Raw genomic sequence first — 17,045 nt, 5'->3', positions numbered from 1 at the left:
CTAGTTCGTGGCGCTGCAAATCAAGGCGGCCACCAGCCCTCTTTCGCCGCCTTACTTATTCTCTTACCCCTGTTCTGCAGAAACAAACCGTGGCAGTTGGATGGACCCGCGCCAGCCTAGGCGGCGTCTCCCTGGCTCCACAGAGAGGAGCGTCTCGGCGCTATGTGTGCCAAGGGGCGCCCAAACGTGTGCATCTGTAAGCGAGATCCCGCGCTTCTTTCAGTAAAAAGAGAAGCAAAGAGTGAATCTCGTTTTCCAAACACTTAGGAGGTGAGTTTCGACAAAGTACCCACCGGCCTCTCTCACCAGGGTCACACAGTGTTCAACAGTGGTAAATCATCTCTACGACAAACAATAGCCGGAATGGGCAGGCATCCCGGAGATGGCTTGCACATGCAGAATACATTTAAATTGGGTCTTCTCCATAGAAGGAACATTGATAATTAAAAATATCACCAAAGGCTCACATTTCATTCCACTAAATGTGTGTGCAGTGATTAAGTTAATTTGACAGTGGCACTCGCGGTAAGAACAGGAAACAGCAGCGGGAGCGCGCAGCGCCTAAAGGTTTTGGAAACACTTACCAGGCTTTGAGTACTGACAGTAAGAAGAAAGCAAACAGGAGCTTAGCTGACATGATGAGAGCAGAGATAATCAGGCAAAGGGCGGGCGGTGGTGCTCTAAAGTGCCAATAAATGCAACCAAAAAAATCGGAAAGAGTCTCCCTTTTCTTCGTTATAATCCCAGGTCCATGGCGAGGAAACTGTGCCTTACGCACGGAAAGCAGGCGACGTCCCCAGCTCCAAAGCATGCAGCAGGTATCCAGGTTCTTACAGGTGTTACCGCCTTAGGGTCTCTCGTACTTTCACCAACTCACACTCAATTGCTTGGAAGGAAACACGAAGCGTCTGTGCCGGCTCCCCCCATTGGCGTCAGCCAGCCCTCCTGGCCCGTGGGAGGGCATGGTTTGGGTGCAACTGGCAATCTGCTACGCAGGAAAGGGTCAGCGACTGTACAAGTGAAACATCGGCTCCGGGTTAGAGACCGAACACAGGGATCAGCGGTTCCAGGGTCCACAGGCAGCGCATCAGCGTTCACGGAGCGTGGCAGGCTTCAGCCTTCTGGGTACCAGCGCTCACCAGCGATCAGTGCTGCTGTCGAGAGTCGGATCCAAAATCCCCCGAGCTAGGGGACCCCGTCAATGAGCAGCCGAGCTCCTGTGCTGTCGCCGCTAAAAGCACCTGTGCGCAGCCGGCCACCTCTGCGCCAGAAGACGCAGACAGACTAGCCACAGAACACCTCCTCTGCCCGTCTTCCCTCCCTGTGCGCTCTAGCTCAGGGGTCTCCCTATGTGGCAGAGAGGCATGTCCCCGTCGGTGGAGTCTTGGGGTTCCTACACCTGGGGAACAATCAGCTTTACTTGCTGCGGATGGTTGCCATGTCTTTTCCGCTAGGGGACTTGAGTGTGCGCGTGGGTGGAGGTAGGGGGATCGTGTGGGAGGAATGCAGTGTAAATTAGGGCTATCACGGAGCCAACACAACAAACTGTGAGGGACACGAGCCAGCGGCAGTGCCACTAAACCCGTGAAGTTGTGTCGCAGGCGCAGCTTTGGGTTGCTATAACTTTGTGTGTGTGTGCTGGATAGGTGGGATGCAAGGGGGAATGTAAGCGTTGTGATCGCGAGGTGAATTTTGTGTCTGTGTAGGTTGGGAAGGGGAAGGAGGGAAGCGGCATATTCTCGGCCTGAGGGGGGTTTCTTATGCCAGGTAGGTTCAGCATATTGCACAGGTGTTTCCGGGGGAAAGCAAAAACAACAAGTGATGGACGGAATGCTGAACATTGTCAGACACTCACCCCCAGTCACAGATCTGGGTTTAATCCATCGTTTTTTTGCTCACCATGCCACCCCAGTTTGGACCCAGCCATATGCAAATCAGTCTTGACCCTGTTCCTCATGGGAACAGTCCCTTCCCACTTAGGGCGACAAAGCAAAAACAACAAGTGATGGACGGAATGCTGAACATTGTCAGACACTCACCCCCAGTCACAGATCTGGGTTTAATCCATCGTTTTTTTGCTCACCATGCCACCCCAGTTTGGACCCAGCCATATGCAAATCAGTCTTGACCCTGTTCCTCATGGGAACAGTCCAGCCCGAACTGCCAAGCCAGGTCCTCACTGGACCGGAAACAAGCATCCTGGGACCGGTTTCGGGGTTTCACCCCTCATCAGCCAGGCTAGCTTGAATCCAGTGGCATGGGAAGCACGGGACCCACGTCTGGGTATACCCTTCCCACTTAGGGCGACAAAGCAAAAACAACAAGTGATGGACGGAATGGCCTGAACAAAGTGGGCTTAGCAGATTTGTGGTTAGCTGGGTCCTCAGACCTTATTTCCAGCGACTAGTGCTGCCTCCTGGACCACCCACGATATATTTCATCTGATCTTGTCTCAGCTGTCAGAATCCATTGTTACCCAGTAACACATTTTGTGAGTTTTTTAGTGACACTTTAAGGCACAAAGTGTACAGTATCCCAGTCGCTCTCTTTGCAACTATAAAGTGCTGGAGCATTTTGATCCTTCACTGGAATCAATGCACATCAAGACCAACAGACCTTTGGACCCTGCAACAGGGTGTGATAGAACCATACAGCTCAATTTCAACACAGATCAATTAAAGTAGACAGTATGACCTGTTTTGCCTTACAAGGAAAACTCCAGTCAATAATAAAGTTAAGGGATTTATTACAGATTTAACGTCATATAAATAACCCTCAAGACAAAATTATAAAGAAACAGAATCACCAAGGGCTGCCCAAGGCTGTGAAATAGATTCAGACGAACTAACATTAATAAAACTAAGCATTCAATAGTGAAAACACAAAACATTACCAGACTCACTTGTGATATAGAAAGTAAACATCACTCAGATTTAGCAACTTTAGTCGGATTAAAATCATGAAAGTTATAGTTTTCAGCTGAGCAAAAGAAAATCCCTATCATGGCCAAATTAAGGATTAACACGTGTGGGGTAGAGCACATGGGAAAAAGACAAAAAGGGCAAAAATAATTTGTAAAAGGAAATCTCGGGCAACAAGGTACTAATGTGGGCAAACAATAGGTAAAAAGAGAAAATGTCTGTATATCAGAAGTTCGATCAAGAGTCTTCTGAAGGGATTAGGGAGAAAATCTCTAAAACTCAGCGGGCCATCTCAAAAGGGAAAAGCATAGGGGAAGAACCTGTCTAGGGGCTCAGCACTCAAGGATTCTTTACCAGCATAGAGTCTGGTCGAAAGGCATCTGGAAATCTGACTAAAGTCCAACTGGTCAGCAGTATATTAAAGTTCACAAAGAAATTTGATTCGCTATGAAAGACAGTCCATATTACACTGAAGGGGCATCATCCAATAATAATCGATCTCACAACTCCACGTTTCAACATCTACCTACGTTCCCAGGTGTGTCATGGGAACCTCGTCAATCCATGAAGCTCCACACAGGATTGAAACATTTGTATAATTTGTTAGTCCACTGCTGAGGATGTTCCAAACTCAAGGACACAATTGCACTTTCTCTCTATGTCTAAACAATAGGGCCGCTACTAAAGCTAGTCTTCTCATGGGAACGAAGCCTGAAAGAAAGCTCATGTTATAAAACTGAATCAGCATTTCCTGCACAGACACAAAAAAACAAAATTAACAGGCCTCACTTAGGCTAAAACAATTGAATTAAAGCAATACATGTAATTAGCATGTTTGATAAACACACTTTTAATATGTAAACTCATGAATTCAAAATTAATAATGCTCCATTAATATGCATGTTACATTCGTTATAAATAGAAAAAGACTGCTATTGCATTTCAAATGCCATAACGTAGAACTGCATTTATCTTTATGTGCACACATATTTAAATCATTAATCATTAGAAATTCAATATTGTTTCAATACACGCTGTTAGTCTAAAGCTTAAATTATAACATCATGTCAATTAAATCTTGCACACATTGGGTTTATAAGTGATACCTCCAGGGTTTCTAACACTAGTTTAAGCAATTGCACAATTACAATGAATTCACATGGCATCTTTCTACCTTCAAACAATTAGTTCTTTGGTTAACATAATGCATATATTGTCATGTATTTATGACTTTTGTGTTATGAGGGACACCACTAATATTTTAACTACATCAAAAGTGTTCACTGTCACATAAGAATAATACATCTTTGAATGCCTGTGTTGTCACCGGCCTCCAATAACAAGTATGGAAAAACTTCCCTTCCAGTATGAGCCTTGAGAAGATGTATTCACTTCTAAAAGCACTCATCTGGAGGTCACTTCAGTCTGCTCTGAAATGAAAAACTACAAAACCAACAAGGTTATGGGTGGCATGCTTGAATTAATCTCGGCCACAGGCAATCACTCAGGCTGCATGGAAGTACATAATTTTTGCCAGCCGTGCCACTCTTGGAAAAGGCCCGCCTTATGTAAACCATCCAGCTCCTTGTGAGAACAGTCCATCCCAACTTTCCAGCGGAGGCCCCTGCCAGAAGGGATCTGGAGCAAGATCAAGGCTGATTTGCATATGGCTGGGTCTGATCTGAGGTAGTGTGGTGGGCAAAAAAACAATAGGCTGAGATGCAGTCTGAGTAATTTCCAGTGGGTGAGAATAATTCAACCATCTCACCCTTCAATTTTTGTTTAATTCAGTGTGAGGCCATAAAAGGGATGGGTATGCCTAACGTGGGTCCAGTGCTCACTGTAAGACCACAAAAAAGTGCAATGTGCTTAGATGATTAATTATTTTTGTCAAACTTGCAGTAACCTGATAGATTGAACAATATAGTATTGATTGGAGTAGGAAGCCTCACTGACAATATTGTGGCATATTCATCATAGACCACGTCATCCCGCCCTAATAAGAAGATACTTAACGAGAGTGAGTTTTTTATAATAATTCTTATATAGTTTAGAGATCCAGGTTGTTATATATATGAAGCTATCTTAAGGTAAACCAAATGGGAATTCCTCTAATGGTGGGAATCATGGGCAGGCATGAATCCAATCATCCTTAGTGTTGCCAACATATTTCAGCTTGTCAGGTGCCCAAAAACGGTCAAGGGCCTTCTTCAGGGCTAATTGGATCTCCACCATTAAATCTATCTCAGTCATTTATTCGTGAGAAATTAAGTTTCCTACCTTAAAAGTGCAATTTTACTTCCTAGAGGGCTAAAACAAAGTTTGGGTGCTACAACAGTCTGATTTGTAATATAAGCATGCACAGTGGCCTGCAAAAGGCACTGGTCATTGCAAATTAACTATGACACACCATAAAAAGCACAGCAAATACACTGCACACGTGTACATGTGAGAAAAGTGAGTACACTCAAACAGTAATTAGGGCAAATAGGAGTCTTGTGTTTTCTGTCAATCTGGTGTTGGTGGGTGGGCCATGCTCTGAAGTTACAGAATACAGGAGTAAAAGTCAGTATTTAATACGGATCACATAGGTTTGGTTGATTCACAGATAAGAAAGTAACGTAGGCCTATACATTGTCCTGCAAGAAAGGACATTACCAACTGTCATCTTCATAGGTGTGGGTCAGGAAAACATGCTGCATTAAAAATTCATTGCATTTCAAAAATGTTAATTGCTAAGAGGAGTTATAGGGGGTCATTCTGACCCTGGCGGCCGGTGGCCGCCAGGGCCACCGACCACGGGAGCACCGCCAACAGGCTGGCGGTGCTCCCACGAGCATTCTGACCGCGGCGGTTCAGCCGTGGTCAGAAGCGGCAAGTCGGCGGGCTCCCGCCGACTTACCGCTGCTCGGGGGAATCCGCCGCCATGAGGATTCTGACAGCCTCTACCGCCATCCTGTTCATGGCGGTAGGGGGTGCCGCGGGGCCCCTGGGGGCCCCTGCCGTGCCCATGCCAATGGCATGGGCACGGCAGGGGCCCCCGTAAGAGGGCCCCGCAAAGTATTTCAGTGTCTGCCTTGCAGACACTGAAATACGCGACGGGTGCAACTGCACCCGTCGCACCCCTGCAACTACACCGGCTCAATTCTGAGCCGGCGTCCTCGTCGGGCATTTCCTCTGGGCCGGCGGGCGCTCTTTTGGAGAGCGCCCGCCGGCCCAGAGGAAATGTCTGAATGGCCGCCGCGGTCTTTTGACCGCGGTGCGGTCATTTGGCGGCGGTACTATGGCGGACGGCCTTCGCCGTCCGCCATAGTCAGAATCACCCCCATAGTCTCCTAGCTCATTCATGAGGACTTAAATTGGGAACCATAGGCAAGATGCAAGAATACACATGAGGGAAGTGTGTTGGCAATAACATAGACTTCCCATGTGTCAGGACACGATTGTTCCGTATCAATTTGTGACCACTGAATGTCATTGTTGAGACCTCTGATATTTTTCTTCAACCAATAAATCCGACATTGTTCAAAATATAGCAAAGCGTACGTAATTTCATTGGGACGAGGTGTTAGGCTTTCAATTACGTATCACTCATTTCAAAGTCTTTCTATTTACAAAAATGTTTAGACATTGTATCATGGTGTTTTTAAACCTAACCTTGCTTTAGTGCTCATTAATGTGAACATGCATTTTTCTCAAGGTCATCCCTACATACGTAAGCCCACATATGACCTATATCATATTGTTCGAATTGCAATTTGTGTGTTGCTTTAGTGATCAGGGCTTTGGAAAACCCAAGTAATTTTCTGTGACCTTTCTTGGTTAGGCTGCAGACATTGAACTTTTCTCATGGGAAGAGGCCTCTGGCAGGTGATGCATTCTAGAGTGTTCTTTGTCCACTCATTGATTTTGGAGCAGTCGGTCTAGTGTGCACCAGAATATCTCCCAAGCATAACCTTCTTTTTACATCTTTAAAGAAATATTGGTTAATCTAGATTCAGGTTACCAGAGGTGAGGATGTTCCAAAGTTGTTGACTACTTTCTTGATGGTGTAGGACTGATGACTAACTGTTGTCATGCAAGTTAGTTTGTTGAGTTCACTTTTGGCATTGAACAGTAACAATTGCTTCAAGTTGTTATTTAATGCCCGTTCTTAACTTGTTTGATGATTCATTTAGGGTATTCCATTTCACACACTTTCATTTTCAGTCTGCTAGCATGTTTGTTATTGTCAATGAAGTCTGTAGATTGTGTTTGAGTCACGGGAATCAACTCACGGGAATCAACTCAATTTGCCGATTATTTCTGAGAGACCAATTGTGAAGCTATTGAATCTAAGAAGCTGAGTCTGTCCATGGCTTATAGGAGACCTCGAATTCAGGGTGTTCCTGTTCACAAATGCTCTCAGATCGAGGAAGGGTAATTTATTGCTGCTCATTATAATAGCGAATTTTAGAAATACATTAACCCCTTGAAGCCATTCTGAGAATTCTATGGCTTTAGTCTTAGTATTGTGCCAGATCAAGAGACTGTCATAAATGCACCTCTTTCGAGCACAAGTATGTTCAGTCAAGAGATTGTTAATGTTGTATATGGATTCCATCTTAAAATCATGTTTATACAAGTAAGCCAAACTGGGTGCAAATGTAATTCCCCTTGATGTCCCACGGGTCTGAAGGAAAAACTCTCCTATGAACTCAAAATAATTTTGAGTCAAAGCCGTGTGATCAAAGTCCAGCACAAACATACGTAGCTCGTGTATTTCCATGGTAATTTTGACAGGAGTGAATAAATCACCTTGAGAGTCTCCTCCTGGAGAATACCCGATAAAGTGATTCAACAAGTATGCTTATCAGAAGTTTGTTAGCTAGGTCAATGTAATGTCCTAAAGTATATTCAGTACATCTTTTGTTTCTTCAATAAATTACTGCATGTTTACCACTTGGGCCTCATTTACAACACATCATCTTTTTTTACACTCCGGTAGTGCAGTGCCAGCCCATATATACAAGGCCAATCAAAGACACCTTACGTGGCTTTTCATGGTTTTGTAAATATGGACCCCTTTCAGACATAACACTGCATGAAAGAAGCACTCCACAGATATTGCTTAGGGTGTTCCCAAGCAATGTCCATGGAATCCGAAGGAATCTGACGCATTCCCAGATGTACCAGTCTGGGACTGTGTCAGATTCCTACACCACCTCAGGGATGGCATAAGAAGGAGGATATGGGGAGAAATATCTTTATTTCTCCCTGTTTTTCCTTCTTTCTATATGTGCAGCATTCTGCAGCACACATGGAAAGAGTAAAAAAAACACCTCCTATGATTGTTTTTGTGCAGGAAGGTGTCCCTTCCTACACAAAAACAATCATCCCCAAAAGACAGGCAGCCTTGCACTATGGTGCGAGTGTGCCTGCATTGGTGCTAGGCAGCAATTTGTGCACCAGCACAGGCGGAGAGGACAGAAATGCACCATATCTACAAGATACAGCGCATTTCAGCTCTTTCCCGGTGGCACATGGTGGCGCAGCAATGTACTTGCTGCCAAACCAAAGGCCTTGAAAATGAGGCCCTTAGGCCCTCATTCTGACCTTGGCGGGCGGCGGAGGCCGCCCGCCAAAGTCCCGCCGTCAGATTACCGTTCCGCGGTCGAAAGACCGCGGCGGTAATTCTGACTTTCCCGCTGGGCTGGCGGGCGGTCGCCTTCAGACCGCCCGCCAGCCCAGCGGGAAAGAGGCTTCCACGATGAAGCCGGCTCGGAATCGAGCCGGCGGATTGGAAGCTGTGCGACGGGTGCAGTTGCACCCGTCGCGTATTTCACTGTCTGCGCAGCAGACAGTGAAATACATGTAGGGGCCCTCTTACGGGGGCCCCTGCAATGCCCATGCCAGTGGCATGGGCACTGCAGGGGCCCCCAGGGGCCCCGCGACCCCCCCTACCACCATCCGGATCCCAGCGGTCGGACCGCCGGGATCTGGATGGCGGTAGGGGGGGTCGGAATCCCCGCGGCGGTGCAGCAAGCTGCGCCGCCGTGGAGGATTCAATGGGGCGGCGGTACACTGGCGGGAGCCCGCCAGTGGTGCCGGTCCGACCGCGGCTTTACCGCCGCGGTCGGAATCCCCATTGGAGCACCGCCGGCCTGTCGGCGGTGCTCCCGCGGTCCTCCGCCCTGGCGGTCAAAGACCGCCAGGGTCAGAATAAGGGCCTTAGTGTCTTAAAATCCAGTTGCAAAAATATGACAGGGATTCCAATGCTGAGCCTATCTCAGAGACTATGGTTGTCACAGGAGGGTGTGTTTATTCTTGTGCAACTTATGCAGGATGTAAAAATAGCGAGTGTATGGATATTTAGTTAGCAGGAAGTGGATCTCATGTTTGGTGATCCAAGTATTGTCAATGGCTGTGCCCACCAGGAATATAATTTCATCCATACCATCAGGAGTGGGATCCTTAGCTAGTTTATTATAATTTATTTCATCATTCAGTTTCTTTTGCTAATCCCTTTGCATCCCAACAGGTAAAAATATAATTACACCTCCGTTATGGACAGGCTTCTTAATAAATGACTCATGCTGCATTAATTCTTGGAGAACCTGATTTTCCTCTTTTGTAATGTTTCCCTAGGGGATAGGTGTGTCAGGATTGAGTTATCCTATGACTTTAGTGACTGCCTGCCCAAACACAGGGACAAACTGTGAGATTGAGGAGTAGATGTAGATTTAAGTCTTAAAAATGTGTTCTTATCCACATCAGTATGTTCTTGGGAATTAGCAAATACAATAAATCCTATTTTATGCACAAAATCTTCAAACTCAGAACCAAGTTTAAATATATTTCTACTTGGAGTGAGCACAAAGCCAAGGCATTCGTTTAGGACACTCTTTTGTGTATGTGTGAGTTATTTTTTGCTGAGGTTATTAACTATGTCTAGGTTAATTCCATACTATTATACCAACGCACACCACAAAGGTCCATATCTTCTTGTTGCATCAATAAAAGTTCCAATTCAATATGAGTATGTGGTAGCGTTTTTATTCATCCATACGGTAACATCCATCATGAGTCCAGAGATACAGCAGCCAACACGTGTTTCGTCAACAAGACTTTCTCAAGGCCCAAGGCTAGGTATAATTCCATGTCACCAAACATTTATGAAGCATTTCTGAGCGAAAAAAGATCCTGAGAGTGCCAATACTCGCTGTACAAATGCTTTTATGATGTCCGACAGGCTTATCATGGTTGTTGCTTAAAATACAGGATCACTATACATGGACTTGACTATCACACCCTTAGGATCTTTTTTTCGCTCAGAAATGCTTCATAAATGTTTGGTGACATGGAATTATACCTAGCCTTGAGGAAATCTTGCTGATGAAACACGTGTTGGCTGCTGTATCTCTGGACTGGACTGGACTCATGATGGATGTTACCGTATGGATGAATAAAAATGCTACCACATACTCATATTGAATTGGAACTTTTACTGATGCAACAAGAAGATATGCACCTTTGTGGTGTGCCTTTGTATAATAGTATCTTATTCACACATCCTGATTGTCAGAAAGTGGGTTATATATTTGTGGAAGTGGTACCATCATCATCAAAATAAGCACACCATGATTAGGCTATAACACAATTCCTGGAGAATCTCTGCTCCACCCCTGGTGGGTCTGGCACAAGCAGCAAGCAATTCTCCAAAGAATGCACATTGAGTTGAAGCATTACCAACAATTTGAAAGTCAAGAATAAAAAAACAAATTTAAAAAAGAGAGATGATGTAATGAGTAGAAAGGAATCAAACAATCAAAATCAGCTAAGGGGAACCAGCGGTATGAATTATTACATGTTTAAAGCAAAAAGCATTTAGTGAATAGAAGCTGGCAATGTAAAGTACTAGTATATGGTTTACAGAGTCCTAGGTACAATATCAGGCTAACTGTGATGGAATAGAGGTCGGATGTACTAAATGGGTCACACTGGTCAAGGATTTTATCTTGGACCTTTAATTACTTTTCAGAACTCAGAGTCTTCTTGTGAAAAAGGTCCAAGGCTGAAGCCAGCAAGCATTTCTTGAAGTTGCATATGTTGTATGTGAGTTCCTGCTGAAGCCAACATCTCTGAGAGGGACAAAGGTGGATTTCATAGCCATTGAGGTCACTTCAGTGCTGTGATTGATTTGCTGCTTGCCCTGCTCAAAGGTTTTATTTTCAAACCTAATCACTTTTTTGGTTCTCAAAATCTACCACGGTGAGGCTGGAAATTGTAGCCAGCTAGAGCACCATGAGGCTGAATTCTTTACTATGAGGTCCCACAAAATCAGTTCTAGGTGCAGCAAATGGGGATGAATCTGGTTTTGTTGCCTACCAAGGATGCACACTCCATGGCAAAGCCTCAGTATCTTAACTCAGTTTCCAGTGGTCGAACAAATGGCTAAGTCCTACTTTTCTCCAACTACTGTGAAAGTTGCTACTAAACACTTCTGCATCTCTCGGGCCAGCATGTATGGCTTCTATGCACTAGGTCTCTCTCCATGCAGGGCTCATGCACAATCCAGTCCTCAGTGGTCAGCTGGGACCTCTTGCAGTCAGGAGTGCAGCTGCTTTTTTATGTTCCTCGAACAGGTAAACAAGTGGTCAACCACTTAATCTTGAAGAGCCAATGGAGGCCACATGTGCTAGCACTAGTTCTGAGTCTTTGGGTCTTCTTCCTCCAGAAGCCATTCAAAATCCTATTTCTTCAATATGCTTTCTTCCCAGGTTCAGCAGTATTCTAGGGAGGAGATGGTGAGGTGCAGTTGCAGCCCGAGGGAATTACCAGTGGCTGACATTCACTCAAGCATTCCATCCATCGCTTTTTGGATACTTTAGTATGTTGCCCTAAGTGGGACAGCTATGCCCAGATGTGGGTCCCGTGCACACAGTGTCACTGGAACCAAGCTATACCCAGCTGATGAGTCCATAACAAGGGTGAAACTGGTCCTGGATTGCTTGTGTTCCAGTTCATGGAGGACTATCTTTGCTGTTTGGGCTGGGCCGTTCCCATTGAAGCAGGGCAAGTCTGATTTGTGTATAGCTGGGTCCAAATTGAGGTGACATGGTGTACAAACTAACAATAGATTGGGATGATGCCCCAAGTAATTACCAGTGGCTGGGGTTAATTCAAGTATTCCATCCATCACTTTTTGTAAACTGTCTAAAATTTTAATTTTCAGAATATTGATATGAAATCTGGCTTGACCAATACGTTATGTACGTGAACTGCTGTTCTAGCTGTTTCCAAACTGAAGTGATGCATTGTATGGAAATATAATGTACCACAGTGTTTTCTGTGGGAGAGCTAGCCTTGCTACAGTGAAAAAGACTTTGGAGATTTTTCTCTGCCAGGAAATGTAAAAGTTAAGTGCACATGTCCTACTTTTGAAGTACCATGCACCCAGCCCTATAAGCATGAGAGCACGGAAGGTTTACTTTGCCAGGTCGAATTTTCTATTTAAAAACTGCACACTTAGGCTGCAGGGCCAGGCCTGAAAACATGTATTGCTTGTCTCTTCAGTGGTGGGGCAATAGGTGCTGCAGTCTACTAATGAAATTTAACTTACAGGCCCCAGGTCCATAGACTACCATATACGAGTGACTTATAGGTAAGTTAAATAATATAATCAAGGATGAGCCAATTCTACATGTTTTTAGAAGTCAAAACAGATACACTTGTGCTGGACTGCCGTGCTCGAGTGTTCAGAGTCCATACACCAGCAATAAATTCTGGCAAAAAGTGGGAGTTATCATGCATTTTCTTATAAAGGCAGAGTGGGGAAGGTATTAGAACAAGGTTTAATAAGGTTGCTACGGAGTGCAAATTCCCTTCGGCCTTGTTCGCTCATTCTCAACAAAACTGCAAGGCTCAAGTAGTGGTAGCAACAGAAACCCACAGAAGAAAAGGTGTTTCCTCCAAATCCTACCTTTCCTACTTTGGGAGATGTACCAATTTGTGAATAAAATTAAAAATACAATCTGGAAGCGAGGTGGGAGATGGTTTAACCTCACTCCATTTTCCCCCAGGCAATGGAACCTTTGCTGGTAATTTCTGAGTACAGTTAATGAATATGTTTATGTGTGCATTGCCACAATAAAGGGTGCTTATGATTCTCTGACTTCATGCAAAGTGGTAGGACAAAGCTTGTTCATTTCAAAGTTAGCGTACTTCAGAGTTAAAAACAATGAAAACTTGGAAGTGGCATGCTACCAAAAATGTAAGAAATTTTGGCGATATGGGGTGAACATAACTCAGGTAACCTGTGTAGTTTAATCACACAGCACTATCTAGAGATACCACAAAATTACACAGAGTTACAAATAATGAGTAATTATGCATTTAGCACTATTTTCTTACTGCAAAAAAGCTTCCTTGCATCCAAATGTGAAATTTTGCACTAAGAAATAGAGCTACACGCAACAAAATATGAACATTGAGCGCAAGCAGCCGCTCAGCAATCTATATGTGCATTTGTGGTAGATTTTTCCCCAAATATCTAGATATATAACTGTCAAAATGTATTCATTATAACATGACGGTAGAGGTGACCAATAACCATATCAAAGTGCATTTCTCCATTTTGAGAGAGCTAACAGTAGCTAAAGCTCTCAACTCAATAAGTTCACTACCCCTAGTAAAAAGCAATGGGTCACATTTACGGTTTAGTGGAGTGGGAGGATTACCTTAAATTAATGATCATCGTCAGGGATTTAAATGTGGTGAAAAAGTGGGGTAAGTGGCATGGCATAAGAAACACAACTAGGAATCCTTTTTAGTAGGACTGGCCTATATAATTAAAAGTGTTTACTTGTAAACTAAATTCTTGAATGTGCCAGCCAACCAATGCTATGGTGCTTCTTTGTGGGCTTATTGCATTCAGACATATAACATGACAAAGTGCACAAATCTCAACCAAGCCAGAAATAATGGCTTTGCAAATTGTGAGATTTGAGTGTACTATATTATATGGCTGTGTGGCCTTATCATGCAGTACATTCACAACAGTAGTACAGAGGATTCCAGAGATACAGATTTTAGAATACTTTTAAATGCAACTGTAAATAAGCATTGGTCAACAAAATCTTTGGATACTTTTGAAAAGTTTGAAACAGTTTGGCTACTCCGACCCGGGCTGGGCGACCAATTCCGGTAGAAGAGAGGCCAATGGGACAAGAATGACTTCTTTGAACAGTTGGACAGTTACCTGGCCAGCAGAGTGTTTTTAAAGCAAGATCCAAACTTTACAGGACAACTGTTATAGACATCAGTGGAGTGGCCATGATGCTTTAGAATGCAGGTAAATTATGCTAAAAGGATGCTCAATGGTGATGATGCAGTTGACAGGGGAGTCTTTGTGGTTGCTCCTCACTCCAAAAGTGAAGAGGGGCAAACTTGGCCACAGAGATGAGGGTCTCTCAAAGTCCTTTACATTGCAGTAGTAGGCCAGCCGATGCTGAGCTACTGGTCAGTCTGCACCGTGGTTGGGGTGTAATCATTAGTTTGAGGCTAGTCTCCATTGGGTGCAACAAATCTGGACTTACATAGGACTCCCGGATAAGGCAGACCAAGGTGCAACTTTTGGATAGCTTGCACTTGTCCTCTTGGGTTCCTGGACACTGGTAGCAGCAAAACGTCTGTGGTGGCTACCAGCTTTTCAGTTTTGGGTACTTCAGCTCTTGTACCCCTGGAGCTGTTTCTAGAAGATCATCCGACTGAACTTTGGAGTCACTGCTGTAGGTTGGGACAGGGAATACATTTTTTCCTGCGCCAGGAACCGCAGGCACAACCCAAACTTTGCTAGCCCAAAGTGCAGTACGTTCAGTCCTTCCAAAGGTGCAACCTCTCTTTGTGCGGGTCCAATGGCAGCTGGGCAGTCCTTCTTCAGTCCTTTTTCCAGTTCCAGCATTATCTCAGCATCAGAGTGTCATGGGGGCTTTATTAATACCAGAAAAGTGCCCTGAGGAGGCCACGTATTCTCTACCAATGGGCTACTGTGTCCCTTCCTTCCTAGTGATGAATTTCCTGTGATGTGTAGCGTCTGGCTATTCCAGAGTGCCACATTCCTGCCCCTTTCAAGATGGCAATGCCCTTCCTTGGTCATAAGCAGCTTGGTAGCCAACCCTAGAGGTGTTGCTTCCAGAGGGCTCAGAGGGCTACACACCCATGGTAAATCCAGCTTGGGGGGGCAGGTATTCCCTCCTTGACCTTGCCTCTACTTTGTCTGCAGGAACCAAAGGCATCCTGCTCAGTGGCATAGGTGCTACTTCCCCCACAAAGGCATCTTATTTTTTTACGCCCGCCTTTTGGACCAACACCCTGAGTGGCCATCCTGGGAGAGGAGGTGACATCTTACTCTGCGGCAACTGCCTTTGTTTCTCTGTTGGGGATTCAATTACACGTCTCCACAGGAGGTCAGAAAGCTATCTGTGCCAGGCTGGGAGGCATTTTGTACTTTATCACACACAGGTTGGCACAAACAGTGCTGCAGCCCTGAGCGGACACTCTGCCATACATGCCCTTGGTACCATGTACTAGGGACTTATAAAAACGTCAGTCCTTGCCAATCTGGTGCATCCAATTCAACATTCAATTATTATAGGGTCAGAACACTTGCACTGAGCTCCAGCTAGCAGGTCTCAGTGCACTCTCAGAGTCGTAAAACCAGCAGCATCAGTCCCAAAAAGTGGGGTGAACATGCAAAAGAGGTATTTCCTTACATTAATGCTTGTTAGCTGTCTAAGATAAATTACTAATAATGATTTTGTTGCGAATATTCAGATTTGAAAATGTTTCAATTCTAAAAATATGAGATGCCCTGGTGACTAGCATTGTTACTGGTAGTGCCATGCATAGTGCGTAGGGCTGTTCCCTGTGTGTGAGGGTGTTGTGTACACCAACTGTAGTGTTGGTGCAGCCATTGACCTAGTGTATCCTTTGTCTCTCCCCCCCTTTCTTGTTTTGTCATCCTGTCCTTAGGTGCATTAGCATTATCTGGCGGAGGAGCAGAGGCACCAGTGATGGAGGGAGCTGCATCCTATAGGACCCAGGAGGCAGAGTCCACCAACGGTGAGGGCATCAGTGGGACACAGGGCGAAGGGAGCACCACGGCAGAGATAGGAGGGGACAGTTTGGACACAGATACCTCCTCCGATGGAAGCTCCCTGGTGGTGGTGGACACCTCTGTGCCCACCCCAGTTATAGGTACACCCGCCACCCTTGTATCAGCACCACCCTCCCAGCAGCCCCTCAGCGAGTAGTCAGTGCCCGCTCACCCAGGAGGGTGGGCATCTCTTTCGCCCCAGGTACCTCAGGCCCTGTCCCAGTGAGCCCTGCTACCCTGAGTGAGGAGGCTATTGACCTCCTGAGATCCATCTCTGTTGGGCAGTCAACCATTGTGAATGCCATCCAGGGGCTGGCAGCCCCAATGCAACAGACCAATGCATTTCTGGAGGGCATTCACACTGGTTTGGTATCAATCCAGGCTCTGGCCTCCTCCTTGATGGCAGCCATTGTCCCTGTTTCCACCCTTCCCTCTCCAACTTCCTCTACCCAATCCCATTCCCCTCAACCCCAACCTATCCCAAGCACACAGGCAGACGAGTATGCACACAGGACAACACACAAGAGTGGACATGGCAACCACAAGCACCGAACATCATCCCACAGGCACTCACACAAACACCATCCAGATGCAGACATAACAACATCCACTGCCTCCACTGTATCCTCCTCCTCCAACTCCCTCCCAGTTCCGTCTACACTCACCCCTGCATGCACTACATCCTCATCCACTACCACCAGCACCAGCACCAGCACACCTATCAGAACACACACCTCACTGGCAGTCACCACCCCAACATCCATGCACACGTCCCCTGTGTCCTCTCTCACTGTGTCTGTCACCCCCCTCCCAAAGTACACAAACGCAAGCACTCAGACACCCAACAGCCATCCACCTCACAACAGCATCCAGCCCATGCACCTGCACCTAAACACAGCAGACAGACACCTCCTACAACCAGTCCCTCTTCCTCCACTCCCAGACCTTCTCCCTCTTCCCGTCCCAATGTCCCTAAGAAGCTTTTCCTA

General features: G+C 45.6%; 1 protein-coding gene across 1 annotated transcript in view; it reads right to left on the bottom strand.

Moving 5' to 3' along the window:
- The window catches only part of LOC138249108 (gamma-aminobutyric acid receptor subunit gamma-3-like), a 368,168-nt gene extending 366,547 nt beyond the window's left edge, over positions 1-1,621 (bottom strand). The window contains exon 1 of the mRNA XM_069203135.1: positions 585-1,621. Coding sequence (XP_069059236.1) covers positions 585-811 — 227 coding nt within the window. The 5' untranslated portion in view covers positions 812-1,621. The remainder of the gene's footprint in view (positions 1-584) is intronic.
- Between the last annotated feature and the right edge of the window lie 15,424 nt (positions 1,622-17,045).

This window comes from Pleurodeles waltl, chromosome 8 (assembly GCF_031143425.1).
Source record: "Pleurodeles waltl isolate 20211129_DDA chromosome 8, aPleWal1.hap1.20221129, whole genome shotgun sequence".
In the NCBI taxonomy this organism is placed as follows: Eukaryota; Metazoa; Chordata; class Amphibia; order Caudata; family Salamandridae; genus Pleurodeles; species Pleurodeles waltl.
The sequence above is the reverse complement of the archived record's forward strand: the minus strand, read 5'-3'. Positions and strand labels throughout refer to the sequence as shown.